This window comes from Xyrauchen texanus, chromosome 20, assembly GCF_025860055.1.
Source record: "Xyrauchen texanus isolate HMW12.3.18 chromosome 20, RBS_HiC_50CHRs, whole genome shotgun sequence".
Taxonomy (NCBI): Eukaryota; Metazoa; Chordata; class Actinopteri; order Cypriniformes; family Catostomidae; genus Xyrauchen; species Xyrauchen texanus.
The window spans coordinates 41,341,833-41,358,856 of record NC_068295.1 but is presented as its reverse complement, the minus strand read 5'-3'; the positions used below and the strand labels follow the sequence as shown (position 1 = coordinate 41,358,856).

Below are 17,024 nucleotides of genomic sequence, written 5' to 3'. Positions count from 1 at the left end.
CCAGGATCCCCAGTCAGCATAAAAGATTACCAGTGGATTCAATGAAGAACCTCCATTTGAAGTTTCTGGCTGAGCAGATCAACTTCTGTCTATCATATTCACTGTTCTGCACACTTCGCCCCTATTGGGTTGTTCATCCAACATTGGCAGATCGTGAAACATAGATGTGCAAACCACATGAAAATCTTTGCTTTATTGCCAAAAAACTTCCCCAAATGCACATCATAGACACATCCAATTTGGAGAGCCTGATGCAAGCCATCACGTGTGACACCACAAGCATGCAGTGTATATATGGAGAATGTGAGGAATAATACCTATACCCTCACAAGCCACTACAGAGCCACAGATCATGTCTCCTACCTTCAGTGGACCACTGTGGACAAAGAGCACAAAAATGATCCTGGAACAGCTTCAAAGATCACTGTGAAAAAATAATTTGAATGATCCCAAGAAGAGCTGGTAGAAAGATTTGCCATTTTGCTCCAGAATTTCAGACGCCATCTTTATAACATCAGGCAGCAATATGATTTCTCACTGGCCCTGCAGCTAAACCACCAAGCAAATGAATGTGCAGTCATATTGATTTCTCAGAGAGGTTTTCTCAGCTGCAAGTATGGCGCAGAAGTGCAAGCTGCCCATTTTGGTGCATCACACCAACAGGCCACTTTGCACACTGGGGTTTACTAATTGGGAGGGGGCATCTGCCCCTACTTCCTTCTGCATGATATCGACATCCAGACTGAAGGGACCAACTACCATATGGCAACACCTGGAGCCCATTCTGAGGGAAATCAGAGAGAGATGCACAGATGTAACAACCATCCATTTTTTTAGCGACGGTCCCTGTACACAGTACAAACAGCGTGGTCATTTCTATCACTTTTGTATGGAAATTTTCAAGAAGGGGTTTACAAAAGGAACCTGTAACTACTTTGAAGCCAGCCACGGCAAATGTGCAACAGATGGTGTGGGTGGCACACTGACGAGGAGGGCTGACAGACTTGTCAGCCAAGGAGTGGATATCTCCACGGCATTGTCTCTGTACCAAGCTCTAAGTGAGGGACAATCAAAGGTGAAATTGTTCTACATTGAGGAGCAAGCTGTGGAGGATGCAGTGAAAGAAATGCCAGCTGACATTCCAGCCGTACAATCCACAATGAGGCTCCACCAGGTGGTCACACTTTCTCCTGGGAAAATTCTCTACCGCGACGTCAGCTGCATGTGCTCTGCAACAGGGAACCCACTGCCAGGTATGCACAGAGTGGGGAGAAATAATTTTTGTGGCCGATGAGGGATGATCTCCATTGGTATCCCTTCGAGGATATGCTGACCCTCATTCCTCCCCCAGAGAATGTTACCTCACGCCACATGGCCATCGCAAGAGAGGTGTGGGATACTCTGGCCAGCCACGGAAATGAAATCTAAACATTATGACATCAGCTTTCAAATATGCTGATCAGTTCATTTTGACATGTTTATTCATTTAAATGCCAGGTTGTTGGGTGGGTTGAATTGGTTGTTAACATTCTTACTCATCCTGTTTATCTTTCTTTAAAAAGATTAAATATTAATAAACAACATTCCTGTGGTCCTGAGTATGTATTTGTCATATTTATGTAACAATCTAAAATCCATTCAACCCTGTTACTTTTGTGCAACCCTATTACTCTAATTTCAACTCTGTTACCATATAATTTTTATTAAAATAATCTTAAATGTTTTTTTTTAGCTCAATAAGGTTTAGCTTATTGTCATTTTAAAACTTTTAATGATAAAATGCATAATGCATTTGAGCAAATATTTGAAAATAAATACTGAATTTAGTAAAAATAATCATGTGACTATTGAAAAGTTGGGCAAAAATGTTGCCTAAATTGATATAAGCCAAGTCTTATCTGAAATTAACTTGACTTTTTTTTACTTAATGCTCAATAATGTATTACAAACATTATTTTAAAAAACACATTTTCAGGTTCCAGAGTATTGGTAACAGGGTTGGGGAAAACATAGCACACAATAAACAAAACATATCATTAAAAGTGTACCTTTGATTCCTGAGCTGGACGAATCAAATTATTTGATGGTTTATTACCTGTTTTTCTTTAATATATTTTCTTTGTATAACAGAAAATTGTCAAATAATGTGTTGATGCCTAAATTGTCCTCATATACTGTAATGACTCTACTATGAATAGGAAAGTGTTATAATGTATTATAACTGTAGCTACAATTTTTTATGAGAAGTTATAACATATTACAAGGTGTATTATGAGACATAACTATTGCATAATAATGTATTTACAATGGATTATAAATATGGGTTTCACAGAAAGTGTTACCAGAAATTCTTCCATAGGCACAAATGACTCTTAAGTCATGTAGTGCCATGTCAGTCATGAAACTCCACATGGCACAAGCTGGTCCTTTGACCATGAAATCTGTTAAATAAAATGAAATACAAATAAATTCCATACTTCATGGACAATCTGATGAGTGCTTTAACATGTAATCGGTTAAACCAACCAGCTGGCATGGTGCAGCTCATGGGTCCTTTGACATATAATTTGTTAGCTAATCAACCAGTAAATTGCCTCAGTTGTTTGCATGTAAGCCCAACCAAAAATTCGTCATAATAGTACAAGCTGGCAAATTCGTAACAATTTATTTTGAGTTATACAATTTAGTATGAGTTATACACCCACTAATGGAAGACACTTCCCTCATGTAATTATAGTTCCCGATGTGGCATTTGTTCCATGTTAATCCAAAATGGTGTTTTCGTAAATTTAACCTCTAACCCAAACCTCATCCCTAAACCTAACCATAAAGTGTAACACCTTACACTTAATAGTTAACTATTAAATATTAACATGATATTAATGTTAAAATGCCTGTTTGGTAATACAGAAGAAAGCAACACTTCCAGGTTTCAAACGGGTGTTCATAAAGCATACGGTATGTGATTGGTTATTGTATAAGTTGTACGTTTTTGAATGAATGAAGTCATACGAATTGGTATGAATTTGCCATCTTGTAGTATTGTGACGAATTTTCATGAGACTATGTTGGAAATCCGGTTTCACTGCAGTGTGCTACACAAGTTGAATCTGTAGTGTTCAAAGCCACAATCTACAGTCAAGCTAAAAAGTAGTTCCCCTTCTGTCGCTCTCTCCACGTTGTGTCTGAGAAGCGACACTAGGGGTCTCTCTTGAGCGCCGATATTCACCTCTGATCTATTGAAAAGGGCCAATGGGAGTTGGCAGTCAGTATTTGCATACCCCGGCCCCGGACATACGGGTATTTAAGCGGGGCAAATACGGGAGTTCATTCAGAAAATTTCTTCGAGCCGATGGTCTGTCTGCAGTTGCTGCGAGTTTACACACCACTATAAAACGTTCCTGTTTCCTCTGACGATCTGCATGCTGTTGGATCTTGACGGCGCACAACAGCGGCTTTCTCCTTCACTTTGCACGGCGTGTATTGTTGCCCCTGAGCGCTTCGACAGCGCAGACACACATACACACTGTGTATATTAAAAGAGTTATTTTCCTTAAAAGAGTACATTTCTCTAAAAGAGCAAACACAGTGGCTTTGAACATCCTTTTCAGGATGCATCTTTCTGAAGATGCCTTTCCGCCCCTGTGTAGTTTTTGGAGGCGGTGATTTCTCCCCACCTCTGACAGTCATAAAAACCGCCTGGCGTACCTGGGTTGCGAAACACGCAGGCAGCGTTTTTTATGAATGGTCTATGTTTTCAGTACGAAAACATAGCCATGACAGCATTGCGGTCGTAGGCTTTCTCTTGTAGTGAGAGAGAGCCGCTTCAGCCGCCCCCCGCGCCTCGCCTCCTTCCCACGGGATTGAGGCAGGCGCCGCAGGCAATGAAAACGATCTGGGGTCAATGACGGGCTGCGTTTCGCCGGGTGAACCCCCTTGAAACCCCCCGCCTCCCGGCAGGCTTGCTGTTTTCCGTCCGGGCTCGGGATGAGCATGCTCTCCAATGGGTTATGTTTTCAGCCTGAGAACATAGCTGCAGCAGCGTTGCGATCTCTGCTTTCTTGTGAGGAAGAAAGCCACTTCAGCCGCCCTCCGCTCCTCGCCTCCTTCCTACGGGATTGACGCAGGCGTAGCGAGCGATGAAGATGATCCCGGGATAATGGCGGGCTGCGTTTCGCCGGGTAAACACCGCTCGAAACCCCCCGCCCCCCCCTGCACGCTTGCTTGCTCCCCTCATGAGCTCGGGATAAGCGCGGTCCACCTAACGGCCGGCCGCCCGGTCCCTGGAGCTCCCGGACATTGGATGACGACATCACCGCTGCATCGGAGAGCGTCACAGCGGCATCGGATGCGGATAACTCGCCTGGGCCGCCATCTACGGGTCTGCTTGCCCAGTCTGAGTCTGACGCACGGAGATCCACTATGCTTCCCCGGGCTTGGTGATTCACGGGCTGGTGCGCCGCCCACAGCCGGACGTGCACGATGAGCTGAGCGAGCCAAGCTTCCTCGCTCCTCCGCTCTCACTACACTCGGCGGTAGAACGGTCCCAGACCGCCCCCCCCCTACATGCCATGGCCCCTCCCTGCAAGTCCACCGGGCCAAGGCACTTCAAGATTTGCACTTGGGTAGTCCTGTTCTTGACGTGCTGCAGGAACTGCACTCAGACAGGCGATGTCCACCCTCGTGGTCCAGAAACATAACAAATGGACTGGATCTGGTCGTAGTACAGGAGGTAGACAAAGCACGCTTTCTCAAAACTCTCCAGTCTCCCAGCTCCATTCGGCGACACCACCTGATGACTCCACCCAGCAGTCCTCAGTGGTGAAGAAACAGACGGAGGCCAGGTCACACGTCCTGCCCCGCCGCAAACCTGCCGCCAGGGGCCATGCCCTGTCTGCTCGCCGAGGGCGTCCCCCTGCAGCTTTCAAGGAAGAAAGGAAGTGGTGCTCCGCCTCAACGAACGAGAGCAGGCCTAGCTCTCAGCCCCGCGTTGAGCTCCCCGCAGAAAGAGGACGCCCCCTCGTCTCATGGACCCCCTCGAGGACCCGGAAGGCTCCCAGGCGCTCCTGAGACGACTGACCCAGATACCGAGACGTTAGCTCCAGAGGTGGTAAGACCTCTCCGTTCCCCGGTGGAGGGCCGGGAGGAGAATCCTTTGTTTTTACATTTTCCACATTCTCAATAATAGAGCTATTTCCTTTGCCTCTGGGTCACCTGGCCCGCAAATGCCGTTCTCACGGCAATCTGCTTTCAGATTACGACAGTCCGGTACACGGACGCTAGCGATCCCGCCTTCCGCCTGCCCACGACTGTCCCCGGCCGGCCGGTTCAGGCGAGTCCACAGGGCGCCAGCATCAGACCTCATCCTCAGTCACGAACCCGCCCCTGCCGGGTGCGTGGAGCAAGGTAAGTGCTCTGAGTCTATTCTCAGCACCTCAGCCTCAGGCCGCAACGAAGCCGCCCGACGCTGCATTTACCTGTTCCGCCCCGCTGCGAGGCCCCGCCGGGTACGTCCAAAATACTCGTCCCTTTGGTGCCCCTAGCGTAGAGCTGGGAAGTGTGGCTTTCGCTTCCCAACGCATCACGCTGGCTGCACCGGACCATTCGACTCAGTTACGCAATTCAGTTTGCCCAGCTCCCGCCCCCCTTCAGGGGCGTCCGCGGAAATCATGACCCTCTTAGCCAAGGGCGTGGTAGAGCCCGTCCCTCCAACAGAAATGAGGAAGGGTTTCTACAGCCCTTACTTCATTGTACCCAAGAAAGGCGGCGGCTTACGACCAATCCTGGACTTGCGAGTTTTCAATCGGGCCTTGTTAAAACTCCCGTTCAAAATGCTCACGCAGAGAAATATTCTGGCTGGCGTTCAGCATCTAGATTGGTTCGCAGCGGTAGACCTGAAGGACGCGTACTTCCACGTCTCAATTCTGCCATGACACCGACCCTTCTTACGGTTCGTGTTCAACGGCCAGGCGTTCCAGTACAAAGTCCTCCCCTTCGGACTGTCTCTGTCCCCTCGCGTCTTTACGAAAGTCGCAGAGGCGGCCCTTGCCCCGCTACGAGTAGCCGACATCCGCATTTCTCCACTACCTCGACGACTGGCTCATCCTAGCACACTCTCGAGAGTTACTATGCACACACAGAGACCAGGTGCTCCGGCACCTCAGCCGTTTGGGGCTTCAGGTCAACTGGGAAAAGAGCAAGCTCACTCCGGTTCAGAGCATCTCTTTTCTCGGGTTGGAGTTAGACTCAGTCTCAATGACAGCACGTCTCACGAGCGAGCGTGCTCAGTCGGTGCTGGACTGCCTCGCTTCCCTCAAGCCAGGCACAGTGGTCCCTCTAAAACTTTTCCAGAGGCTCCTGGGGCATATGGCGTCCTCCGTGGTGGTCGCGCCGCTGGGGTTGATGCATGTGAGACCACTCCAGCACTGGCTCCAGACTCGAGTCCCGAGACAAGCATGGCACCACGGCATGCATCGGGTAGAGATCACCCCGCCTGCCTCAAAACACTCTGACCCTGGACAGACCTCTGCTTTCTACGGGCAGGAGTGCCCCTGCAGCAGGTGTCCCGACGCGTCCTGGTCACAACCGGCGCCTCCCGGTCCGGGTGGGGTGCCGTGTGCAGCGGGACGCAGCAGCGGGCCGTTGGAAAGGGGCCCGCTGCGTTGGCACATCAATTGCCTGGAGTTGTTGACTGTCCTTCTTTCTCTCAGGAAGTTCCTCCCATTAGTTCGGGACAAACATGTCCTCATGAGATCGGACAGCACCACAGTGGGGCGTACATAAATCGGCAAGGCGTGCGACGCCCACCACATGTCACAACACGCCCGCCGTCTCCTCCTATGGAGCCAGCAGCGACTGAAGTCGCTCGCGCCACTCACATCCCGGCAAGCTCAGCGTCGTAGCGGACGCGCTATCACGACAACGCCTGCCCGGCGGGGAGTGGAGGCTTCACCCCCAGTCGGTCCAGCTGATTTGGGAACGGTTCGGCAATGCCCAGGTAGACCTGTTTGCCTCCCAGGAAACCTCCCACTGCCCACTCTGGTATGCCCTAACAGAGGCTCCCCTCGGGACAGGCAGCTGGCACACAGCTGGCCCTCGGGGCTGCGCAAGTACGCATTTCCCCCAGTGAGCCTTCTTGCACCGGTGCTGTGCAAGGTCAGGGAGGACGAGGAGCAAGTCACATTAGTGGCCCCCTACTGGCCCACTCGGACTTGGTTCTCGGAACTCAGGCTTCTCGCGACAGCTCCTCCCTGGCGAATTCCCCTGAGAAAGAACCTCCTCTCTCAGGGACGGGGCACGCTCTGGCACCCATGCCTAGACTTCTGGAACCTCCACGTCTGGTCCCTGGATGGGACGCGGAAGAGCTAGCCGGCTTACCGGCGACCATTGTGAATACAATCAACCAAGCCAGAGCCCCTTCTACCAGGCACCTTCACACCCTAAACTGGTGCTTGTTCGCAGATTGGTGTTCTTCCCGAACTGAAGACCCGCAGAGATGCGCTATCAAGTCAGTGCTCCTGTTCCTACAGGAGAGGCTGGACAGGAGGCTGTCCCCGTCCACCCTCAAGGTTTATGTTGCCGCCATTGCCACCCACCACGATCCCCTAGATGGCAAGTCTTTGGGCAAGCACGACCTGATCCTCAGGTTCCTGAGAGGCGCCCGGAGGTTGAATCCCTCCCGGCCAGGCCTAGTTCCCTCCTGGGATCTCTCGGTAGTCTTGGGGACTCCAGAGACCTCCCTTCGAGCCGCTTGAATCAATTGGACTCAGGGCCCTCTCTCTTAAGATGGCCCTGCTGATCACGCTTGCCTCCATCAAGAGGGTTGGGGACCTGCAAGCGTTCTCTGTCAGCGACACTTGCCTGGAGTTCGGTCCGGCAGATACGTCTGTGATCCTAAGACCGCGACCGGGCTATGTGCCCAAGGTTCCTACCACACCATTCCGAGATCAGGTAGTGAACCTGCAAGCGCTGCCCTGGGAGGAGGCAGACCCAGCCCTTTCATTGCGGTGTCCAGTGCGCGCCCTGCGCATTTACCTGGACCGCACACAGAGCACCAGACGCTCTGAGCAGCTCTTTGTCTGCTTTGGAGGACGGCAGAAAGGGAATGCCGTCTCCAAACAGAGGCTCGCCCACTGGGTTGTCGATGCCATCACACTGGCTTATCACACCCAGGCCGTGCCCCTACCCTTGCGGGTCTGAGCTCACTCAACAAGGGGTGTTGCGTCCTCGTGGGCACTGGCCAAGGGCACCTCCCTAGCAGGCATCTGTAGAGCCGCGGGTTGGGCAACACCCAACACCTTCGCGAGGTTTTACAACCTCCGCGTTGAGTCGGTTGCGTCTCGTGTTTTCTCAGGTCTGAGCCTGTAGAACTCGGTAACACGTAGACCGACCGGCCGGGTGGATCGCTTGCGCCCAGCACCCTTTTCCTGACGTCAAGGTAAAGTAGTGCACCTTCTTCCCAGGGCGCCCCACTCCGAGTCGGGACCCTGGTCGATTCCTCCCCAGCCCTCCGGGTCCGCGGTTCAGCGGAGGAACTCGCCGACCCAAGCCACTGCGGGTACCCTGGTGGCCACCCTGTACTGGTATAGGGGCTCCACAGGTAAAATAAGAAGGCCTCCCGCTCGGACTCCCCCTGTGTGTAATTCCACGGTTCTGTCCCCTTACGAGCGGACCCCCGTGTCTCCCTTAGGCAGTTACAGCTGCCCCGGTCACCGTGCTGTAGCAACTCCCCCCTTTCGAGGCTGGATCTACCACCGCGCCATACTTTCCACACGAGCCCTAAGACGGCTGTGTGACGTGTCTACCACTTTTCCTCCCCAAGAAAAAGGGCAGGTGTGGTCTCCGCAGGGTCTGGGTAAGTCCCCCTTCCCTATATGCATGTAAGGGCCCCGGCCGTGATTGCTCTATGCGAGAAACATAGAGAGAAAGAGGCCCAGCCAGGCTGGCCCGTTCCCATGTTGGCAAACATCGCCTTGTTCCCTCCCAGGGTAACTAGAAGGATCCCGATGTTCTTATGGGGCATTGGGGAAGAGTACGTGCAGCCAGGTACAGGCGATGCGTGGCACTGGATGAAATCCCTGCCCGCCTCTGTATCGGCGGTTCACGTACACGGTTCAGCGCATGGCAAGATTGGAATGGGTCCCCTAGTGTCGCTTCTCCGACACAACGTGGAGAGAGCGACAGAAGGGGAACGTTTGGTTACGTATGTAACCTCCGTTCCCCGAGAGAGGGAACGACACGTTGTGTCTTTCCTCCGCCATGTCGCTGAACCGAGCCACTGTTGTGGCCGGACCATTTCCAGCTCCTCAGAAAAATCCTGAATGAACTCCCGTATTTGCCCCGCTTAAATACCCGTATGTCCGGGGGTGGGGTATGCAAATACTGACTGCCAACTCCCATTGGCCCTTTTCAATATATCAGAGGTGAATATTGGCGCTCAAGAGAGACCCCTAGTGTCGCTTCTCCGACACAACGTGTCGTTCCCTCCCTCGGGGAACGGAGGTTACATACGTAACCAAACGTTAGCTATACAACAAGCTAATAAAAAAAGTTGCTATCTTCATTGTCACTATTTAAAGAAAACATTTTTACATGTACTGTATAACACTTGGATCATATTATGTAAAGATGAAGTTTGTACATTTTTCAGTGTTAAAATACTTTTATCTATTACAGCTTAATATGCAGAGAAGTAAACCATAAATAGGTTACATTTCTCGGAAACTGTAAACACTGTTTCTGTGTTGGTATAAAATGACTGTGTTTTAAGGAAAACAAGACAAAAATACTTGTCTAGAAAATCGTTTTTTGCAGTGCAGGTCACATATACTATAACAAATATAGACTGTATCACCTAAATATCTCATAGAGACTGTGTCTGTCCCCAACTACCAACCACAAAACCCTCACAAATCATTTAGAACAAATTAGATTAAGGTCAGACTTGAACAAAACAAACAAATTAAAGATAAACATCATATAAAAGGTAGGGCTACTAAACATTAAATCTCTTTCTACCAAAAATCACTAATTGTAAATTAAATTATTACAGATCATAGTTTGGATGTGCTCTGTATGACTGAAATCTGTCTTAAACCAGATGAATATATTAGTTGAAATGAATCTACTCCCCCAGGTTATTGTTATAAACATGAGCTTTGTCTGAATTGTCGAGGAGGAGGTGTTGCTACAATTTACAGTGAAGTTTTTGGTGTTACTCAGAGGACAGGATATAAATGTAAGTCTTTTGAACTAATAATGCTTAATGTGACACCGTCAGATATAAATAAAAAATCTAGCAGCACAGCGATGAAATCTTGGATCATTACCTCGACTCTTGTATGCTGCGAAATGCTAATGTTACTCAATCTATACCACGCTATCGTTCAGGTAGAACTATTCTTTCAACCACTAAATAATCTTCCAGATCTATCTCATACACTCAATAAACTCCAAAGCCCAGAAGAACTTGATGAAATAACAAAAATATATAAATGCAGTTTTCTCTAGCACTCTTGATAGTGTTGCCCCACTTTGATTAAAGAAAATTAAAGAAATATGCCCTGCACCATGGTACAATGTTCACACTCGTGCTCTCAAGAGAGCAGCTTGGAAAATGGAGCGCATGTGGAAGAATACAAAATTAGAAGTATTTCCTGGTGCATGGAAGGATAGTGTCTGTAACTGCAGACAGGCACTAAAAGCTGCCAGGTCAGCATATTTTAGTAAGCTCATAGAAAATAACCACAACAATCCTAGGTGTTTATTCAGTACTGTGGCTAAATTGGTTAGGAATAAAGCCTCAACAGAACTAGATATTACGTCGCAGCAAAAGAGTAATGACTTCATTAATTTCTTTACAGATATTGGAATTATGCAATCATCTGTCATAGCACCTCTGAAAACAGTGTCTAGTAATTTTCCTCATGAGCAACTTCAATTCTTCGCTGTCATAGGTCATGAAGATCTAACAAAACTTATCGAAACATCAAAATCCACAACATGTTTGTTAGGTCCAATACCAACTAAGCTCTTATAAGAGGTATCTCCTGTAATTTCAGAACCTCTTCTTAATATTATTATCTCCTCGCTACCCTTAGGACATGTCCCAAGAAACTTTAAAATGACAGTTATCAAACTGCTTATTAAGAAGCCACAACTTGATCCTGGAGAACTGGCTAATTATAGACCGATTTCAAATCTCTCGTTTATGTCAAAAATACTAGAAAATTTTGTATCCTCCAAAATATGCTCATTTCTACAGAAAAATAGTATATATGAAGAATTTCAGTCAGGATTTAGGCCTCATCACAGCATAGAGACTGCACTTATCAGAGTTACAAATGACTTGCTCTTATCATCTGATCACGGCTACATTTCTCTTCTAGTGCTTTTAGATCTTAGTGCTGCATTTGACACAATAGATCACAACATTCTCTTGAATAAACTAGAAAATGATGTTGGCATTTGTTGAGTTGCATTAGCATGATTTAGGTCCTATTTAGCAGACAGCTACCACTTTGTCTATGTAAATGAGGAATTGTCAAACCAAACACAAGTAAAGTATGGAGTGCCCCAGGGATCAGTTTTAGGGCCTCTGCTTTCCTCCTTGTATATGTTTCCCCTAGGAGATATTATCAGGAATCGTGGAATAAGTTTCCACTGCTATGCCAATGATACACAACTTTATATTTCTTCAAAACGTGATAGATTTCACAATTCTCCAAATTAGCAGAGTGTATCAATGAAATAAATGATTGGATGGACAGAAATTTCCTCCTACTCAATTCTGACAAAACAGAGGTACTAATTATTAGACCAAAAAATTCTAAAAACAAGCCGTTCAAATATCATTTGACTCTCGATAGATGTACTATTACATCATCTTCAACAGCGAAGGACTTTGGTGTTATATTTGAAACCAATCTGTCCTTTAAAAATCAAATGACCAATGTTTATAGAACAGAATTCTTCCACCTAAGAAATATTGCTAAATTACGGCACATGCGCTCTGTTGCTGTACTTAAGTGACCTTCTACCACGCTATATTCCATCACGTTCATTACGATTGCAAAATTCTGGCCTATTAATAGTTCCTAGAATATCAAAATCCACAAAAGGAGGAAGATCCTTTTCATATTTGGCTCCTAAACTATGGAGTAGTCTCCCAAACAATGTTCGTGATGCAGACACACTCTCTCAGTTTAAGTCTAGAATATAGACTCATCTATTTAGCCAGGCATACACCTAATTTATCCTTCAACCTATTAGGCTGCTTTAGTTTAGTCTGCCAGAACCAGAAACCAGAAACATTGATCATGATCTATAACTCTGCAATAAATTGAATGGCATCTATGCTTATATTATATTATTTGTTTCCCTTGTTTCCCAGGACTCCTATCCTGAGGTCACCAGAACCGGTTGGATCCAGCTCCATTACTGCTTCGTGTTGGACTCCAATGCTACGTGTCGCTGTCTGATGATAACTAAATGCACCCGGTGCCATCCAAACATCGCTTCAGTCTATTATGATGGACTTCAGAGGATAAACTGATGCCAACTCCAACCATAAGACATGGTATACATAATATGCCATTGTCTGAACCTTGGAATTAGGATGGACCAAACCGAACCTCACCAAAATTACCGACCAGGTTGAACTGCGATGCACCTCACTGATCTCTGCCTGCAACACCTCAGACTATTGATGGACTATGCTCTTGAAATGGAATAATTAGACTATCATTTACCAACAAAAGCCTTCATCAGTCAATTAACAAGGACAATTGCATCTATGTGAACTTCTGCTGTTAATCCAGGATGGACTTCAAAGACATTGGCATTAATCTTACAGTTCATACAAAATATATGTTTAAACACTGTCACTTAACACTTACTTAGTTTAATAAGTAATATTTGCATTATATTCATGATGTTAGCCAGAGGGGAACTGGCCTCCACAGTCTGGTTTAATAAGTAATATTTGCATTATATTCATGATGTTAGCCAGAGGGGAACTGGCCTCCACATTCTGGTTTCTCCCAAGGTTATTTTTCTCCCATTAACCAACATCTTATGGAGTTTTTTATTGCTTGTTACAGTCCCCTTCGGCTTGCTCACTGGGGTTATAATACAATTATTATTTACTTATTTTTAAACATGATTAGCAATCATATTTTATCTAATTACACAATGATAAGTCATCAACATTATAGACATTATAGTTTTTTCTTCTTTTAATGCCTGATCTTCTGTAAAGCTGCTTTGAAACGATGTGTGTTGTGAAAGGCGCTTCCGATTCCTCGGTCTCTGCCAGCGTACCGAGGGAGAAACTCACCTGCGTTTTGCTTCACACCACACCAGCTTCAACGGACTCTCTTCCACAATGCAAGCACACATCATACTAACACACTAATTTCTTAGCCCGCTGAGCGACTATAGCTTTTAACTCTGCTCATCACTGCAACTGGTGCCAGGTTAGCCTGGCCTTGTTTACAAACTTTGCTGTTAATAAACTCATTGACTGTTCCTTCTGCGTTTGGGTCCCTTTGGGTCTCTCCTCACCCTCTGACAGGATTCAATATTCAATATCACCTGATTATAAATTTAATTAGGGATTACATTCCTTTATGAAAATTCTACAATAAAGGAGTTGCTACAACATGGCGACTGGAGGAAAGCGAGGACTGCCCGAGGGAGATGCGGGTCCGTCCGTAGGGGGACCGTACCGCGAAAATACACACAGGGGGATTAATCCACATAGGGGCCTGTCCTGTGGAGCACCTATTCTGCTGAATTCGAGGAACAGAGGGCTAGGGAGGAGTCATCCAGGGAGCCAAGTTAGCAGGGTCTCCTGGGATAAGAGTGCACGTGATCGCCTCAGTGGAGGGGAAAGGTGCTAGATGCAAGCAGTACACCCAGTCAGTTGTTCCACGTTACCGAGTCCTACCGGCTCGGACCTGAGTGAACACGGGACGAAACCGACTCAACCCTGAGATTGTAAAATCTCGTAAAGGTATTGGGTGTTGCCCAGCCCACTGCTCTGCATATGTCTGCTAGGGAGGTGCCATTGGCCAGTGCCCACGAGGATGCCACAGTTCTCGTCGAGTGTGTTCGAACCCGCAAGGGGGCGGGCACGGCCTGGGTGTGATAAGCCAATGCTTTAGCATAAACAACCCAGTGGAAAAGCCTCTGTTTAGAGACTGCGTTCCCTTTCTGCTGTCCACCAGAACGTCTAAAGCCCTGCGTGCGGTCTACATAAGTAAGCAGGGCATGTACTGGACACAGCAACGAAAAGGCTGGGTCTGCCTCCTCCCGGGCAGTGCTTGCAAGTTCACTACTTGGTCCCTGAAGGGGGTCGTAGGAACCTTGGGCACATAGCCCGGTCGCAGTCTTAGGACGACATGAGTGCCTGCCGAACTCCAGTCAGGTGTTGCTGTCAGAGAACGCATGCAGGTCCCCAACCCTCTTGATGGAAGTAAGCGCAATCAGGATGGCCATCATCAAGGATAGGGCCTTGAGCTCGACTTATTCTAGCAGCTCAAAGGCGGGTCACTGAAGGCCTGAGAGGACCACTGAGAGATCAGAGGAGGGGATCAGGCTTGGCCAGGGAGGATTCAACCTCTGGGCACCTCTATGGAACCTGATAATCAAGTCGTGCTTACCCAAGGACTTGCCGTCCACTGCATCCTGACGGGCCGCGATAGCGGCTGCATGCACCTTCAAGGTGGAGGGGGACAGCCACCCCTCCAAACTCTCCTGCAGAAATGAGAGCCCTGACCCGACTGCGCAACTCTGCAGATCTTCAGTCTGGGAAGAACACCAATTTATGAACAAGTCCCACTTCAGGGTGTAAAGTTGCATGGTAGAGGAGCTCTGGCTTGGTTGATCGTGTCTACGATGGCAGGTGGTAGGCCACTTAGATTTTCCGTATCCCATCCAGGGGCCAGACGTGGAGGTTCCAGAGGTCTAGGCGTGGATGCCAGAGGGTGCCCCATCCCTGAAAAAGAAGGTCCTTCTTCAGGGGAATTCGTCAGAGAGCGGCTGTTGCGAGGAGCATGAGATCCGAGAACCAAGTCCGAGTGGGCCAGAAGGGGGCCACCAGAGTGACTTGTTCCTCGTCCACCCTGACCTTGCACAGCACCCGTGCAAGAAGGCTCACTGGGGGAAATGCATATTTGCACAGCCCCCGGGGCCAGCTGTGTACCAGCACGTCTGTCCTGAGGGGAGCCTCCATTAGGGAGAACCAGAGCGGGCAGTGGGATGTCTCCTGGGAAGCAAACAGGTCTGCCTGTGCTTTGCCGAACCGTTCGCAATACCAGCTGGACCATCTGGGGGTGGAGCCTCCACTCTCTGCTGAGTGTATCTTGTCGCGACAGCGTGTCTGCTGCCGTGTTGAGGTTGCCCGGGATGTGAGTGGCGCGCAGTGATCTGAGTCGCAAGATGTTCTTGCGTTTATAAAGGAGAAAGCCGCTGATATGCACCATAGATCCAACAGCATACGCTCTTGTAGAGATAAGTGAACAGTCAGTGAATACAGCTCGCTGATCACACAACCGCTCGGCTCCAGAAAAAAATCTGAATGGACAGATGCATATTTCCCTCCCTTTATGTCCGGGGGTGGGACATGCAAATTCTATCTGCCAATTTCTCATTGGCCTTTTCTCAAGTTCAGAGATGCACGAGGCTCTCAAGAGAGACCCCTAGTGTGGCTTCTTCGACACAACGTCGAAGTGAGCGACAAACGGGGAACCATGGTTTAACAACAGTAGCCATAATTTAGTTACCACAAAATTAACCATTAGTTACCATAGTCATGGTCACTGCATATTACTATAGTAAATCCATTCTTAATTTTCTTTAGGGTTTAACAAATAGGGTGACAACATTACATTTAACATAAATGTATAATTAATATACATAAATAAAACTATAAAATGCTCTAATTTGTATTACTCAATTTAAAACTAGTGATAAACAACAGCAATACACGTAATATTTTGCTTCAAAAAGATGGCAAAGTTCCTTTAAGGCAGCACTGGGCTGAAGTGAATTAGTGAATATTTTATGTGAACTTGTTAATTTACATGTACTGTCCAAAAGAACCGATTCACTTATGTGATTTGGTTTTCCCAGTGCTACATGAGAGAGAGAGAGGATGGTTTAGGTGAGCACTTTGATAACTCCTCACAGCTTCATTGCTGCTTTCGCATTACAATGTGACAAATGAACAGTTTTGTGACGCTATAGCACTAATCGTTGGAAAAAGTAGCTTGTTAATGGAAAAGCTACACTACTGTCAAAATTGTTTAACTACTGTCATGCTACTGAACAATGTAGTTAGTAGTGTTACTACTTTTAGTTAACTACTCCCCAACACTGATAGTAACGCATAAACTGTAGGTAAAGATACCATCGCTCACCTGTTTGGATATTCTTTGATGACTTGGTGTATGGTGACCTTTAGTGTGATATTCTCATATCTTCCGTGAGCGTGATCCTTATAAATCCTGAATTCTGCAGCTGTCACAGACTCTCCTTCTGGGATCTGTGTCAAATCGAAACGAAACTCCCTGTAGTGTCGTCTGTGATGCGAGAAATCCTTGTCCCTCTCAACTGCAGGAAAAAATAAAATGTACAAAAGTAATTAATCAAAATCGTCAACATTCCATGCCTAATCCAAACATTTGCACGACCAACAAAAGCAATATACAGTCCATTAAATCAGTCATCGGAGCGCAGGTAGCCTTCTCTACACAGCCCTTCCCTGTATTCTCTGTCAATGATGAATGGGCTGTCAGCTAAGAAAAACAGGCCTTTGCTAAAAAACATATTGCATTAGCAGAGAATAGCTGATGTGCCACAAATTTCTAAATCGCTAACAAAGTTAGTGATGACGGTTTAGGTGAGTACTAACAAAGTTAGTAATTTAGTTAGTGATTTGGTGAAAGTTGGTGGTTTGCGAACAATGTGTCAGTGTTTTATGCCAAAATTCTGACCTCCCAAATTTCCATGTGGGTGAGATG

General features: G+C 47.3%; 1 protein-coding gene across 1 annotated transcript in view; it reads right to left on the bottom strand.

Moving 5' to 3' along the window:
* LOC127660469 (bone morphogenetic protein 5-like) overlaps window positions 1-17,024 on the bottom strand; it is a 56,657-nt gene that overhangs the window by 23,767 nt on the left and 15,866 nt on the right. The window contains exon 2 of the mRNA XM_052150729.1: window positions 16,422-16,614. Within this exon, the coding sequence (XP_052006689.1) occupies window positions 16,422-16,614 (193 nt within the window). The remainder of the gene's footprint in view (window positions 1-16,421; window positions 16,615-17,024) is intronic.